Source organism: Equus przewalskii, chromosome 3 (assembly GCF_037783145.1).
Source record: "Equus przewalskii isolate Varuska chromosome 3, EquPr2, whole genome shotgun sequence".
Taxonomy (NCBI): Eukaryota; Metazoa; Chordata; class Mammalia; order Perissodactyla; family Equidae; genus Equus; species Equus przewalskii.
Window position 1 is genome coordinate 59,604,615 of NC_091833.1, and position 17,041 is coordinate 59,621,655.

At 40.5% G+C, this 17,041-nt stretch overlaps 1 protein-coding gene across 50 annotated transcripts in view; it reads left to right on the top strand.

The window, feature by feature from the left end:
* Positions 1–2,105: 2,105 nt before the first annotated feature.
* Positions 2,106–17,041, top strand: part of CCDC158 (coiled-coil domain containing 158) — a 91,656-nt gene continuing 76,720 nt past the window's right edge. For 20 of the 50 annotated variants that reach the window (XR_011538653.1, XR_011538656.1, XR_011538659.1 and 17 more), the window contains exons 1-3: positions 2,822–3,053; positions 8,401–8,440; positions 16,509–16,651. Coding sequence is in view for 32 of the 50 variants with exons in the window: in XM_070614595.1 (XP_070470696.1) it covers positions 16,582–16,651 (70 nt within the window). In the remaining 18 variants the exon portion in view is untranslated. Of the gene's footprint in view, positions 2,345–2,821; positions 3,054–8,400; positions 8,441–12,499; positions 12,638–16,508; positions 16,652–17,041 lie in introns of those variants that run through there. The other 30 variants (XR_011538660.1, XM_070614596.1, XM_070614576.1 and 27 more) reach the window with 7 other exon arrangements.

Below are 17,041 nucleotides of genomic sequence, written 5' to 3' on the forward strand. Positions count from 1 at the left end.
CTAGACCATCAGATTTTTTTTTTTAACTAAGCAAATAATGAATTAAATTTTAAGTGACCCTAAGTATACGTATATGATGTTTGAAGTGCTTTGCTGGTACAGTTTTAATAAATGTTTTCATACTGAGATAAAGTTCTATTCTTTGATTTTATAGAGTCATAGTTTTTTTCCACTTAGAAAAGTCTCTTGCGACAATTTCTGCATCTAACATTTTGCAGATGAAAATATTAACACTCCGAAAGGTTAAATGGCTTGCCCAAGGTCGTTAGTGCCAAAGCTCTGGTTCCTTATTCCTGAACCATCTCAAATGAACCAATTCTTCTTAACTGCATCTTATAAAGGCGAGCAGCCATTTGGACTGACAACAATAAGGACAGTGGTTTCTCGAGGGCAGAAACTGGAGCTCCCTCAGTGCCCTGCAGAGGATCTGGTCCAGAGAAGGAACCCAATGAAGGGAGACAAATAATTACACTGGATCCAGGCATGGACTCCCACTAAAGAGCTCTTGGCGACTAGGGCCCTGCACGACCAGAACCCGCAACTTCCTCCTGTTGGTCCACTCCGCTCGGGCCTCACTGGCCTCTTGGTTGATTCAGATACACCAAGCACGCATTTGGGATGCTCCGTCCCACGACATCCATATGGCTCCTCCCTCCAGTCCTACAGGTCTCTGCTCAATGTCACTTTATCAATGAGGCCTTCTCAGAGCACGCTATGAAACAGCACCCCACACTCCCTAACCTCCTTACTCTGTCTCCATAACACTTAACCCCATCTGACAGATTTTCTCTTGTCTCATTGCACATGCTCATTTTCCTCCCGAAGAATGTAAACTCCACGAGGGTAGGGACTTTATTTGGTTCACGGCTGTATTTTCACATGGCACCTTCACCTTCACATAGTATGTGGCAGGTGCTCTGTGAATATACGTGAAATGACTGAATGAATGGTAAAGGAACTCTGGATCCCTTCCTTCGTCTCTAAATTCTTTATTTTAAAAGCTAAGAAGATCTTTTAAATTCACTATCGAAAACTTACTGTGACGGGACCAGCCCTGTGGCCAAGTGGTTAAGTTTGCACACTCTACTTTGGTGGCCCAGGGTTTCAGCAGTTCGGATCCTGGGCACGGACATGGCACTGCTCATCAAGCCATGCTGAGGCGGCATCCCACATGCCACACGTAGAAGGACCCACAACCATGTACTGGGGGCTTTGGGGAGAAAAAGGAAAAATAAAATCTTAAAAAAAAATAAGTACAACTGCAAGGCACTTCAAAATGCAAAGAATTTTATATTAAAATTAGGTGCACATAACTTTCATACATATAATTGGGTTTAAATAGTTTTATACTGTTCTAATTAGCACATTATTTTAATTAGAGGAAAGAAAAGAAAAGGGTTACTTTTTTAGCTCTTAGGGTCCAGGTTACAAATACAAATGAGATATCAATGGAAATCGCATACCAGGTAACTGAAATATTTTCTTGCCATAGGAACACACACATGCTTTGATGGAATAAAAGATTAAAATAACATAATTAAAGGGGCCAGCCCCATGGCCATGGTTCAAGTTCCACATGCTCTGGATTGTTGGCCTGAATTTGTGGGTTCAGACCCCAATGTGGTCCTACTCCACTCGTGAGCCATGCTGTGGAGCATACATACAAAGTAGAGGAAGATTGGCACAGATGTAGCTCAGGGCTAATCTTCCTCAAATGAAAAAGGAAGAAGATTGGCATAGATGTTAGCTCAGGAAGAATCTTCCTCTCCACACACACACACCAATTTAAAATTGCTTTCTGTCTGGCCACAAAACCGAGACCATTTACTTTTCCATTTAATACTTTTGGCTTCATTCCCTGTTAAAACGCTTGATTCTATAGGTAATCTTAGATAGCTCCAAGTCAATAAATGGAATAATTTAAATTATAGGCATGATAAAAATCAATCTTTAGTGGTATTTAATACTATTTTTATTAAAATTTATAACCTCATTATATAATGTAGGATTTATTAATATTTCAAAACAATTTATACATAAAAGTTCTTTGCTGTAGGTGTCTGTGTAACGTGACTGCTAATAGTGCAAACGCCACAGGTGCATCCATCCCACTCACGCCTTTCTGGATTCCTTCCATGTGAGCAGTAATTTGGGCAGCACTGACAGGCTGGAGTGCGTAATCATTTAATCTGGTAAATTCTATGTTAGAGATGACGACAGAGAGCAACTGAAGCACAGCGGAGGAAACAACTCTCCGGAGCCAAGAGGGTCCTGAGAACTCATCTGAACCTTGAAAAACACCCCGGACAGAGGATCAGCACAAGCCAAGGCAGAGCTGCAAAATGTGAGTTCTGTTAATTTCAAATGGTCTCGGGGGGGTTTTAAGGGGCGGGGTGGAGTGGAGGAAGTGTCAGAAGTGGAGGCAGGAGGAAGGCTTGACAGGCAACGCCACGACTGGGCTAGACTCTTGGAGAACAGGTACGGACAGGATCTGTGCGGGCCAGCGGGAATTTGGGAAGAGCATCTGGAGGACAACTGCGGGAATGGCGGGGGGCGTTCGGGGGGGGGGGGTGGAGGAGGATGGGGAGAGCGGTTAGGCGGCTGTAGAGAAGTGAGAGGCCTGGAGTGGCAGCGAGTACAAGGGGAGGCCCGAACCGAGGCTCGTTTCTGGGGTAGGGCTGCCGGGATCCGACGCCTGGCTATGGCAAGCAGCCTCCTCAGTTAGCGCTTCTGGGCCCGCCTGGCGCTCGGTTGCCCTGGCGACGGCGTGCCGGGGGCGGAGCCGGGGGTAGTCGGCCCCAGCCGGCGGCTGCCCGGCCCCGCCCCGCCCCCCGCCTCGCCGAGGTGCCCAACGGTAGCCCGCGCGATCCGCGCCGAGGGCGGCGGCCGGAGCCCTAGCACCGCGAGGCTGAAGTGGGCGGGGCCGCGTCCGGCGCCGCCACCGTGGAGGAGTCGCCGCCGCCGCCGCCGGGTCGACGCAGGTGCGGCCGCCGCGCCCGCCGGCGCCCCCGCGGGGATGCGGCCGGTCTCTTAGGATGAGGCGTTGGTGGCAGGTACAGGGCGGGGCGCGGCCCGGGGCAGGGTGAGGGCCGGGTCTTTCTCCAGAGGACCCGGAGCAGCGCGTCTTCATTTCTGGAACCTTCCAGGCCTTTGTGTGTTCCTTCCCCAAATGGGCTGCTTTTGTTTTCGGGGATCGCAAGACCTCCGGACACAGTGGCTGTAACTCTGGGACCGCAGGGCCCTGTGAAAGTATTCCATTTGGGGGAGTAACCGCGGATCCTGTCCCAAAACTACTGCTAACTCCTGTTCCTACCCCGCCTCCGGCGGACAGGGAGACGGGATGGGAAGACATGGAGATAAAGAGGAGTGTCTAGCCTTGGGCAGTCTTCAGCTTCTCATCCAAAATGAGATTCTATTTAAAACTGTGCAAGGGCCTTTTCAACTCGAGCTCTCCCTGTAAGCCACCGTAGGAGTCTGGCTCTGCCCCATTAGCAGCATCAATCAGAAACACAATGAGTTTTCAATTAAGTCCATCCTTTTCCATAAAAGTCTGCTGCAAGTCCCCAGTCGGGCGGGATGTTCCTGGTTTTGTTCGTGCATCTTGATGTACCTTAAGGTCAGGGGAAAGTAGAAGAGAAGTGGAGTGGGCTAATTCTCAGGTGTTTTGGACTGGCAACCATTTTTTGCTTCCTCAGCAGCCAGTTGAGGAAGGGGCGGCCCAGTGCCTTCCACGTTTCCCAGAGACCAGCCAGGCAGGACTGTTTCTCTGTGTAAAGTCCTGGGGTGGGGGTGGGGGAGCGGGAGCGATGGGAGAGGTCTGCTCCTCCCACCTCTGTACCACGCTTGTTGTTTTGAATCTTCGACAGTTAACTATTCATTTGTGTAGTGCGTTGAAAGGGTTTTTATGCCATGGAAATAATGTACTCCCAAAATAGAGGGCAGAAATTGACAATTTATTTGGTATGTGCAAAGCCCTCCATATTATGTTTTACAAAGAGGACTCAGTGTCGTCTACTATGTTAGTGTCTCTCACTTTAAAACTATACAGTTTATTAAATAAGGCCTCTTGTGAACCATCTGTTCCCAAACTAGGTGGCCCCAAATTATATGGTCTTGTAGGCTGAATAAGGGCCACCCAAAAATACCAAGTCCTGATCCCTGGAACCTGTACATGTTATAAGGAAAAAGAGTCTTTGCATAGGTGGTTAAGTCAAAGATCTTGAAATGGGGAGATTATCCTGGATTATCTGGGTGGGCTCTAAAAGCAAACACAAGTGTCCTTGTAAGAGAGAGGCAGGGGAAGATTTGATCCAGACAGACGAGGAGAATGCATTATGACCACAGAGGCAGAGATGGCAGTGATGGGGCCACAAGCCTGGTAATGCTGGCAGCCAGCAGAAGCTGGAAGAGGCAAGGAATGGATTCTTTCCTAGAGCCTCTGGAGGAGTACAGCCCTGCCAACACCTTGATTTCAGCCCTGAGAGACTGGTTTTGACTTCTGGCCTCCAAAACTGGGAGAGAACGGATGGCTATCATATTAAGCCACCACGCTTGTGGCAATTTGTTGTGGCGACTACAGGAAACTAATACATATGGTCATGCTTCTAGATCACATAGAATCAGTCCTGCATTGATGAATATTTTAAAGCTCTCTGCTGGGGCAGTGGCAGGTTTAGTATTGGAGACCACTGAATATCTTCCTGAACTCCGTAAATCCTAAGGAAAAAGTTTGAACGAGGAATTTGGTAAGAAGAGAAAATAAGTTATGTGTGTAGGAAAGAGGAAGTCCAGCATGGAAAGCAATTTTTTAAACTTTCATTTTTATTCCCCTTACTATATCACTGTATTTGCTCTTGTTGAGAGAATAAAGGTACAAAGTGACTTAGGCTTGGTCCTTAGCTCAGACGTTATTGAATATCCATCATTGTATATCAAATAAGAATTGCAAGAGTTGCAGGCACCTGGGGATTGAGGTCCAGGCCTGGGGAAAATAAGCAATGCAGAAGTGCCTCCGTGTGAGGGGATGTTAAAATCTGACTAAAAGCAACCTCTAGTCATCTTGAAATGAAGGCATTCTGGAGTTTTCAGGTTGCAGGAAAAAACCAGTGTTCAGGTTTAATTGACTGACTTCTGGGACCCAGGCAGCTAATTTGCACTCCCACTCTTACCCTACAAAACATCATGAAAATATACATAAAAGAGTAGCCAATCCGCTTTCTTTTTGAGCTGCTTTTTTGAGGTATAATTTACATACTATACTATTCACCAATCTTAAGTATAAAATCCAGTGATTTTTAGTAAATTTACAGAATTGTGCAATCATCACCAAAATTAAATTTTAGAGCATTTTCATCACTCAAAAAAGATCCCTTGGGCCCATTCTCAGTGAATCCCCATTCCCAACCCCAGCACCAATCTACTTTTGATCACTGGTCTACTCTAGAGTTAGGCTTTAGTCCCTCTGCTGGGCTGTGCCAATGGCCTCGTAAGTGGCCTCTGCTTCTGCTCAGTATGTTTTCTGCCTAGTGTTGGAGGATTATATGCCCTGATTAAAATCCTCCACCTTTCCATCACAATTTGAATAAACCCCAAAGGCCTTAATATGGCCTTTTCAAGGCCCCTTGAGTTCTGCCCCCTGCCAGCATCACCAACAACTTCTCAGGGTAATCTAGGAAAGGAACTGAGAATCAGCACAGCATGCCTTCGGGCGCAGTACACAGTTGGCTGTCCATAGGCAGGCCTCCCATCTTCCCTTGACTACATGCAAGGGATGTAGTCACTAGCCTCCTGTCTCGCCATTCAGTGAACACTAAGCCCTTCTCATCTCAGTCATCTGCGGGGTTGACTTCTTTTTGTCATTCAGCTCAAATGTCACCTTCTCAGAAAGTCCTTCCCTGACCTCCCCTAACTCAGAAGCCTCAACTCAGGCTCTCTGTATACTACTCCCCTGTGTTGTTCTCATCATTGCACGTAGTCACTCTCCAAAGTTCCATTTTTGATTTGTTTCTTTAGTGTCTCTCTCTCCCCACTAGAATATAAGATCCATGAGGGTCGAAACTGGATTGGTCTTGATCTTAGCTCTATCTCTATTATTTATAGAAACGCTTTTCATAGCAGCAGTACATTTTAAACCATCAGAGTGCCAACAATAGTAATTAATAATTATCAAATGCTTAACAGTGTGCCAGGCCCTGTGCTAAGTGCTTTATATGTATGAATGATTTAATTGAAGCTTACTACTTTTAATGTGAGATGAGTAAGGGGAGCATGCCTTCCAAATATAGTCTCTTACATTAAATTATTTTTTTCAGAGGCGTTGGGCAGTTTTCTTTCTCTTATTATTAGAACATTGATTTTAAAGACTGGATAAGTGTACATTGACACCAGTAATATGTATGTCAACGTATATGGACACCCTAAAAACTGAGCTGGAGAGGTTTTTGCTAGGAAGGAAAAGAGGAACAAAAAGCAGAGTATAAATACAAGCAGAGTCCGAAAAGAGCAGGACACAGCAAGTAGGCTTCAACTGGAGCACGGAGCACAGTATGTTTCAGGGGCGTGAAGAGGAAGGAGATGAAGCTGGGAGGTTGATTAGGCCAGATGTAAAGGTGCTAGTCTTTGAGTGCTAGTCTTAGTTCACACCTTAGTCTTTGAGCAAGATATGGCAAAATGGCTCTGGTTTTAAAGAGAACTCTTTTTTTTTTTTTTTGAGAAAGATTAGCCCTGAGCTAACTACTGCCAATCCTCCTCTTTTTGCTGAGGAAGACTGGCCCTGAGCTAATATCCATGCCCATCTTCCTCTACTTTATACATGGGATGCCTACCACAGCATGGCTTGCCAAGCGGTGCCATGTCCGCACCCGGGATCTGAACCGGTGAACCCTGGGCCGCCGAGAAGCGGAACATGTGCACTTAACCGCTGCACCACCGGGCTGGCCCTAAAGGGAACTCTTAAAGATTAAAAGAAACTGAAGCTAGAAGACCATTTTGAAGTATTTTATAGTAGGTCTGGCAAGAGTTAATTAAGCATGAAAAAATACAGTGGGACTAAAATTGCATATTCAAGGATTCCTTCCTTCTGACTTATAACTACACGTAAGTTTTCTTCACTGAGTTAAAAGATCTTACAGAGGTAAGATGTGGTGACTAACTGGAGGTGGAGTTTGAGTAGATGAAGAATAGATGAAGATGGTGAAATGTCTGACTTGGGAAGTTGAGTTTATGATGTCATTATCTAAGAACATCCTAGAAAGCAAATTAGGTGGGAATATGAAGGGACCAGATTTGAGAAACGATGAATTTAAGATGACTGTAAACATATATGCGAGGTGTTAAAGGAACAGATATTTATTAAAATTTACCTAGAGCCAAATCTGAACAAAACAGTGTGAAACTTGCTGGAGGTAGTGGAATTGTCCCTATCTAGCTTTGCTGTTGACTGAAAACACCTGTAAGAAGTCATCGTATATTTGGTCATCTTTTTGCTGAATGTTTTCCGTAGAAAATCATAGAATGTCCAAGTTGGAGAGGATTTTGGAAATCTTCTAGTCCAACACTGTGCCCAAGAGAAAATAGCCAGTGACCATTGTAACGAACAAATGCTGATCCACCCTCAGTGTGAACACCTCACAAGGAAGCCCACCATGTATGCGTTCCAGGGGCTCTAGTTTTTAGAAGGCCACCTGCACCCTGAACCAGACCTGCCTCCTGTTGTTTCTGCTCATTAGTTCTAATTCTGCACATAGAATATTCTCACTCATCTTTCCAGTGTGGCAGCTGCTCACTTAGAGTCCACTGAGGTAATCCAAAAATCCTAGTAGTTTATCATCTCAGCTCCACTGCTTAAAATTTATGGACCTATTTCTCACTCACCAGACAGAAGTTCCTCTACCCAGTAACTTTTCTAACGAAGCACAAGGGCCTGGTCAAAGCATCTGTAAGCAGTAAAAAGCAGTTCAGACAGTCAGAAGACATTCAGCTGGTCTATTTACTTAAGTCAGTTTGAACTATACCTGGAGAAAGGTCAGGCCTGGGAAGGTAGGTACAGGGGCACGTGCCGGAAGTTTTACTTGCTGTGTGTCTCCATCATGCCGCTAAGATCTGTATCAACAAAATCAGCATTGGACCAACAGGCTGCAAGTAACTGAACATGTTCTGTTGTACAAACATAGCCTAGATAAGTACGATAGACTATTAACAATAGACTTTCATATACAAGATAAGCCCAAAGGAAAAAGAATTTAAAGGTTTTTGTTGTTGTTGTATGTGTGTTTTAGATGTTGTCGAGATCTTAAGTGATGAAAATGAACTTGTGAATTGAACATTTTGAAAATAATACCTTTTAGATAATGAATCATTATATATTAATGAGCAGATTTTAAAATATTTTATTTTTTTCAGGTGTTAATAGGATAAGTGAAAAGAATATCCAGATATTAAGGTATCTCTTGTTTCACTTTGAGTTATATTTAAAAATTGTGAACACACACAAATGATATACTATTTATTATATCTATATCTAATTTATTTTAGAACTCAAAGCCTCGAACTTGGTGAATGCCTAGGCTGGACTATATAAGATAATAAAGCTGCAAGGGCTTTTATCTCTGTGGTTTTCAAACTCCGCTCAGTGGAGCCTTCTGCATTACATAAAAGTGACTCCAGGGCAGAGAGGAGGGTGTGTAGCTGGGGCTCTGAAGATTTAAAGAAAGGCTTCCACTGCTTAAAGAAAGTTTGGAAAACACAACTGTAATCTCATTCAGTAATGGTGGAAATTGAGACTCAGAGATATGAAAAGATTTGCCCTTGCTCTCACAGGGACCAGTGACAGAACTGTTTCCTGATTCTCCGTTCTGTGCTTCTCCATACTGCCTCCCTATAAAACAAGTATTATGTGCTGGTGAAGTATGGTCTTAAATAGCTTAATTTTATGTTCCATCATAATAGCCCCTGTGTTTACTTAATGCAATTTAAACCCACTTTCTTTGCTGTTAGTGGACTATGTGAAACTTATATCTTCTTTCTAGATAAAAAGTAAGATACAGCCATTTACTATGGGAAAGTGAGTTAGTACACACTGCTTAAATAGAAAGACAGTATTGTTACTCATGTTTACTATCGTGTTATGTCGTATGATAGACATATAGATTGAGGCAGGTGCTGTTTAGTAAATTAACGTGAGTTATCTCAGTTAACTCTTATTCTTTTGAGGTATATACTCTTTATCTGCATCTTATAGTATTAAATAGGTTAAATATTATTCTCAAGGTCACATACCTAGTAGATCACAGAGCTAAGATTTGAACCCTAACAGTCAATAACGACATCTAGAGAGACAGAATGATTGAGAAAGCAACCACAGAGTGGTGTGAGGTTAATAAGCAGTTAACTAGCTCAGGCAGTAAAGTGCTGTTCAACATTAACTGTTCTCATGGCATTTCTGAGACTGTACCAGCCCAGATATTTTGTATTTGGATCAATCTTGGAGTACCTTAGAATTTCAAAGGAAAACATAACTGCAGACTGGTGCTAGGAGAATATGGACCAGTTTTGTAAAATCCCCAGTCTCAGGCGCCTTTGGAAGGTAGAATGGTTCACATCCTAGGGGCTTTAGTCATGACCCAGAAATCTAGATATAACATACATTATAATGCAGTTTGTACTCAACTAAAATAAAGCATATGATCTTAATTCAAATCAAACTCATTTTCCACTTTACCCTCAAGTGTACATTCTCTTACTTTTTTCTTTTACTTAAAAAAAAAAAATCCTTACTGCTAAACTTCCTCTGTCTTTATTCCCTTTTCTTTCTTTTGAAAAATTGCATGTTTTAACAAATTTTTTATTCGATTTATTTACACTAAAAAACAAAACAAAACGGGGGACAGCCCAGTGGTGTAGTGGTTAAGTTTGCATACTCTGCTTCAGTGGCCTCGAGTTCATGGATTTGGATCCCAGATGCAGACCTACACACTGCTTATCAAGCCATGATGTGGCAGCGATGCACATGCAAAATAGAGGAAGATTGGCACAGATGTTAGCTCAGGGACAATCTTCCTCAAGCAAAAAGAGGAAGATTGGCAACAGATGATAGCTCAGCGCCAATCTTCCTCACCAAAAAAACAAAACAAAACAGTTCACGCATTTCTCCAACCCCCCATCCCTGGCCTCGTGCAGCTACCAATCTGTTCTCTGTATCTATGAGCTTGGGTTTTTGTTTTGTTTTGTTTTTAGATTTCACATATAAGAGAGATCATATGGTATTTGCTTTTCTCTATCTGACTTATTAGTCAGACCATATTGAGGAGGAACCAGACAATGCAAATTAGAAACATTATGTTACATTTCAAAAGAACATTTCCTTGCAGATGTTATAGCTGACTATACAGTCTACTCTTACCTTTCCTCTCAATGGTAAGGCAACAGAAGAGGAAGAGAGAGAAAGAAGCAGAAAATAACTGGGAGTGAAACAGAGAGAAATCATAATGAGAGACCCATTTTCAGGGTCAGTTGTTATTCAACTCAATTACTTGATTTACTTTAAAAAATAGCCTTTAAAAGCTATCCTTTTACATGTTCTGTATGTTCGTTTTGGGATTTCATGTTAGTCAATATTCTGGTGCAGAGAACAGATTCCACCCTAGACAATTTGAATAAAAGGATTTATTAAAGCATGTTAGATGGCTCACAGAGTTATTAAGATGATTGAATAAAAATCTGTAGGATGAGATTCCAGAATCTATTCTCAAGTCTATACTGCAGAACCAGGCTGCCCAAGGAGCTGCTTCTGCCGTGATCAGGAAGCTGCTTGTGAAATCAGGAGGCATCCCTTACTGCGTGTGTGGAGATAGGACCGCCTCAGTCTGAGCGGCTAGATTAGCCACAGTTACTAGTTCCGGAACAGCATCAAAGTGCTCCAGTCAGGAAACCTTGTGTGCAAAATCAGGAAGCTGCCGCTATAGCTTCAGGGTCCCGCATCATGCCACGTTTTCTACCATTGAGATGCCAATTTCTGCTAAATCACCCTCAGAGACAGAGTTGGGCTCCAGAACCATGCCACACTTGCTATAATCCAAAAAAACAAAATAGAGCATAGGTTCTAAATCAACTTACTATGGAGATAGTCACATTCTGTCACAGTCACAGGAGAGGGCACCTTAAGTAGCCATAGGGAAAGAAAGCGAGGCAGGACTGTTCACATGAGGAAAGATGCAGGTGCACAGCCACCAAGGAGAAGGGATAAGAATCCAGAAGATACTTTTAAGTTCTTTAGCTTAACTGTATAACAAAAACGAAAGCCTATAAACTATTTTCCTCTAAAAGTCCTTTTCTGTGGTCTGTGGCTTCTAAGGCCTTTTCTGCAACACTCTGATCAACCATCCAGAGTAGAATGTTTACCAGCTATTTCTTCCAGAAATGTCAGGCTCCCTTCAGTGTAAAGCTTTTCATAATTTTAAGTCAGGCAGAATTGTTCATCGTAAATCTTGGGCATACCAGAAGAGGCCAAGATCTCGTCTTTGTACTTTACTCAGAGATTTAAATCAAACCCATTTAAGTTCGTGTTACGATTTCCAAAACAACAAAGTGCAGTGTTTAAACAATTTTAAGACTTATTGAGGCAAAAAAACTTCCTTTTCCCAGAAATCCTTAACAATTTAATAAGCTTTATGCCTGAAAATAGAAATGTTTCACTTCTTTATAGTGTCACGAAAGTAAAGAAACACTGGATGACTTGACCAAACTGAGGGTATGGTCAGTCTAAAATAGCGAAAATCTGAATTACAGGTATTTTTTAAAGACGGATTTCAGTACTCTAAGGTACATAAAATAACTAGCAGCATTGGCAAATAGAAGTACTAAGCATCTTTTTTACAAATAAATGGTTGTTTTAAAATTCTTGTTTAAGTAAGTAAACCTATGCTGTCTTCTTTTAGCTACTAATTTTCCAAGAAAAAGAATTTCCCTCTGAAGGACTGCTGCTCTTCAGTGGCCTATTACCAATCAGTGGCCACTGAATTATTGAGTTTATCACGTTCATCGTCTTATGCCAAAGTAAACAAACGTGGTTTCTGTATCAGAGTGTTCTAAAGTCAAACCCTCTCCTTTCGCCTTTTCCCTCTTCTCCAGCTTCTAGTTCCAGTGCTGCTTACCTTGCTCGTAGGTTCTCTTTCCTGCTTGATGCCGAAAGCTTGGGATGAGGCCGAGTGGATTAGTGCGTGGTTCCCCAGCACTGGCTGTGCTTCGCTTGTGCTGCTCATTCCTTCGTGCTTTCGATCTAGCTGTCATTTGTGATAGTAACATTACTCAGTAATTTGAATTTTCTTAGTGTCTTTCCTCATCCTGAAGAATCTCCAAATGCATCATTTCAGTCTGTAAGTTAAATTATACAGCAAAGGTTCATGATAAAACTTGTTTAAATGAGGATGTTTTTTTCTTTTCCAAATAGCAATCTCTTCTATTTAGAACATTTAAATTGCCTAGCAATCTTGACTAACATTCTATTTGTTATAATTCTTTATGGAATGTCTTCCTACCTACTACTTATTTCCTAAAAATGATAGCACGAAACATATTAAGGTAGAATTTATCTAGTTGTAGTTTTGACAGATGACACTTCAGTAATCAAAAGGGAGAAACTGTAAGTGAAATAAAAAGGAATTCTCTTCAATAAAAATTCTCTTTAGCTCACAAGTTTAAAAAAATTTTTTTAACACTATGCTTACAATCATGCATTATTGTAAAATGATAAGCAGTATGTTATATGTGATCTTCTCTTTCTGTCACTTTGATGGTCCTTGCCTGTATTTTTATAGAATCAGGATTCTGATTTATTAATTTGATCTTTTGTTTTTCTGTTTTCTACCTCATTAATTTCTGCTTTTATTTTTATTATTTCCTACCACTTGCTTTCTTTTGTTTTACTTTTTTTCCTACCTTTTTGTGTTAGAAATTGAATTCACTTCATTCTTTCATTTTTATTGAAATAGGTGTTTAAGGCTAGGAATTTTCCTCTTTTCATTGCTCTAATGTATCTCAGATTCTGATGTGTAGTGTTTTCGTTGTCATTATTTTTCAGAAATTCTTTAATTTCTGTTTTTATTTCCCTTATCACACAAGAGTTATTTAATAGAAGGCCTTTTAATTTCCAAGTGGAAAGGCCTTTTTGTTTGGGGTTTCACTTTTAGTTTCTAGTTTTATTAGTTGTGACCAGAGGATGTTGTTTGTAACATTTCTACTTTATGGAACCTACTTATCTTTTATTTGTGCCCTAGAATATGATTGGCTTTTGTGAGTGTTCCCTGTGCGCTTGAGAGGAGGGTATATTCTCTGTTATTAAAGTGTAGTGTTCAGTGTATACCCAAAAAGTCTACCTTACTGATTATTCATCTAAATCTTTTCTATCCTTACTTGTTTTTTGTCCATTTGTCTTGTCTCACACTGAGTGACCTGTTAAAGTCTCTCATTGTTCCTGTGTTTCTAGTTCTTACTGTGTTTCCTTTACTTTATGTCTTATCTAAGTGGTGGCTGTGTTATATGGTGCATAGAGTCAGAGTATTATATCTTTATTGTGGAATGCAGCTTTCACTTGAAGTGCCCTTTGTCTTATTTAATATGCTTTGGCTTGAAGACTTCCTGGTCTGATATCAGGATTTTAATCTGTGCTTTCTTACTGTTTTCATTTTCCTGGCAAATCTTTGCCCTTCACTTTATTAGTTGTCTTTTTGAATCAGTGCCATTTAAGTGTCCCCTTGAATACAGCATGGAGTTGAATCTTTTAAGAGCCGATATGAAAGTCCTTTTCTTTGAATAGGCAGGTTAAATCCCTTCACATTTATTGACAGACTGTTGTGTTTAGTCTAAGTTCTCTCATATTATTATTACATTATTATCTTGTGGTGTAATTTCTGTATGTATTATATTCTGTTTACTGTGTGTATTTGGTGTTTTCTTCTTTACTTTTTCTTTTTAAAATTCTTTTGTCACTTGAGAAGGTTTGTATTTTTATTCTAGTGGTTACCTTTGCATTAATACTTTTTATAGTGCACCGAAAACCCCCTTTTTTTCTTACTTAACCTTTTGTTTTTTGTCTGTTTTAAATGATATCCTTTGACAACCAGGGACCATCTTCTGCTTTCTCATTTTTCCTCTCTTCTCTTGCCATTTTTTTTAAAATTAAGATTATGATAGTTAACAACCATGTGAAATTACAGTTGTACATTATTATTAGTCATGTTGTAGGTACACCACTTCCCCCTTTGTGCCCTCCCCCCACCCCCCGTTTCCCCTGGTAACCACCGATCAGTTCTCTTTGTCTATATGTTAACTACCACCTATGAGTGGAGTCATACAGAGTTCGTCTTTCTCTGTCTGGGGCTTATTTCACTCAACATAGTACCCTCAAGGTCTATCCATGTTGTTGTGAATGGGACTTCTCTTCCCATTTTTAGTTACATCTGTTCTTCTTTGTTACACATATATACTTGTATATTATTCTTTAATGCCTTTACCCCACCCATGTTTTAGTCTCAACTCTTCAATTGAGTATTTAAATGTTCACCATCAGTCCTTTTGCAAAGTATTCCCAGTCATCTTTTTTTTGTAATGTTCATCTTTACCTTTGTTTCCAAATTTTTTCTGAAAAATTTAAAACCTACAGAAAAACCAAAGGATTTTCATCAGTTGTAACGCTTTCCCACATTTGCCAATGTTAATGTTGTTTTATTAGGATATGTTTCAGAGTTGATCAGTCTTGATCAATTTTCCCTAATATGAAAAATATGTAGTTCGGGTCTTTTTTTATTTCTAGGCAACTTTCTTGGATTATAGTTTTAATTAATACTTCTGTTTCATTGTTTTGACTTTTTTTTTTCAGAGGCACCAATTATGGTCAGCCTCCTTTGCCTGTCTTCCATTTCATTTGCTTCCCTTCCCACCCTGTTTACTTCTTTATCTCAGTTTTCATTCTTTTGGTTGTTCTGATTTTCTTCAATGCCTTTATTACGTTTTCATTATGATCTCTCCTTCCTTGTATACTTTGTAATTTGGTTTCCATTTCTTATATAATTTGTCTTTTTCTTCTCTTTCTTACCTGACTTCAGCCAACTCTCATTTCATTTCTTCTTGTTTGTTTGTTTGCTTGTTTGATTTGTTTCTTGTCCACTTCTGTTCTTTGGTTTTACATTTCTGATTCAAGGGTGATTTTTCATATCTCCACATGCTTGTTGGAGAATATTTAGTTCAGTTTGGAGTGTTACTGTTTCCTTGACTACGTATTTGTCTGTAGGGCAGCCAAGGGGGGTACTTTTCATCAGCAGAAAAGATTTTATTCACCTTTTCTAACATTTTATAGTAGTTTTGTATAGATGTGGTCTGCTTTAGTCTATTCCTGTTTTTCGTGGGCAGGATTCCTAGTTCGAGGGTGTCTTCTTCCGTGCGGTTTCTCTTTTGGATGGTGGTGGGAGAAGGAGGGTTGCCGTATGTTGCCTCTTTTTGTTTCTGCTGGTCCCTGAATTTCCCCTCTCATTTCCTCCTTTTCCTTTACTGCCATGACTCCAGGGGAGACCACTGCTTCTCTCTGTACCTGATTCTCCCCCAGAAACACTGCTTCTCCTAGGCTGCTACTTCTGGTCCCCTCCCACTTTCAAGCCCTTACTGCATAGCCAGGGCTGTAGACTGTCAAGTTCCAACCTATGCTTAGTATCCTGGCTTTCATTGTTCGCTTTCTGGGGGTGAGTTTGTCTGTGCTTCCTCTCAGCCTTCTGCTCCCCTCTGCTCCTGTTCAGTCTTTTCAGCTTCTCTCCCGTTCTCCTTCTCTCCTATGGCCTGCAGTGTTGGCAGGTGGACTGTGGGAGCTCTTTTAGAAAAAATTTTCCCTCTGCTTACAAATATTTGAAGGTTGCACTCTTCTCTGTCTTTTAGGGATGCTTAAAGTATGGAGCCAATGTGGTTTTATTTATTTGTTATCTTTATTGTTTTTACGGTTGTTTTCAAAGGATGAGGGGGAGATTTGGAATCAGGCCACTGCCGTTGTTCTCCAAACTCAGAAGTGTCGTCTTGGCCTAATCTAAACTTATGAGCACTTTTTGATATCAAAGCAGTTTTTCCACTTTTATTAATGATTTCCAAATTGCTGATTTGTGATTTTTTTACTAATTTGCGACTTTTTACTAAGGAGATATTTTCTTTCATTATTTGACAATGTAACTTTATAAGAGACTTGAGAAAAAACTGTGCCCCAAATCAGAATGCTAATTATCATAATAATTAGAGTATTAGTTTTTGATTTTCAAGTTGTCTTTAATAAGCGACTTGGCCATTAAAATCAACAATTTTTAGAATAAGATTCTATTCATCTATTGCTTTTATATAATAATAAAATATTTCTATATAATATTTTCTTGGTGAAAAATTACTACTAAATTTCAAATATGAACAATGTCATTTCCTATTCTGTGAATTTTTTTCACATAATGCCTTATTAATAAAGATTGAATCTCTGTCTTTTATAGATAAGAACTAAAAGAGCCAAACAGGGAAGCATTCATACTTCAAGATCTCTAAGAACAGGTAGCAATATTTAATATGGAACCAAAGTCTTGTGAATCAAATAATGAAGATCTTTTATCAAGTAGTGGCATCACATCCAATGGAGGTATGTATTCTTTATAGAACAAAATGGGAAAAAATTAGAATTAAGCAGTCTTCATAATATTCATTCAAACTGCTGTTTTTTAGTATGTTTTCGTTTTAACTGTGCTGGGCACAGACCTTGGTCATGAATGTTTACCATGTTGTTTGTAATTCTACTTTCTGAGGAAGAAATTGTTTAGTCTTTTAAAAATAGCATATCTGTTTCTTAGCATATGTTTACATTACTTTTTTGGTTTAAAAATTGTCTCCATGTTGAGGCACTTCAACACATTCCATGTTTCCCTAACGTCTTCTCTTCCTCCGTCCACTCTAAGCCAGAATTTGTATCGTTTTCCCTTATCCACTCCCACATCCAGTCAGGTACCAAGTCCTGTTACTTCTATTCTCAGAA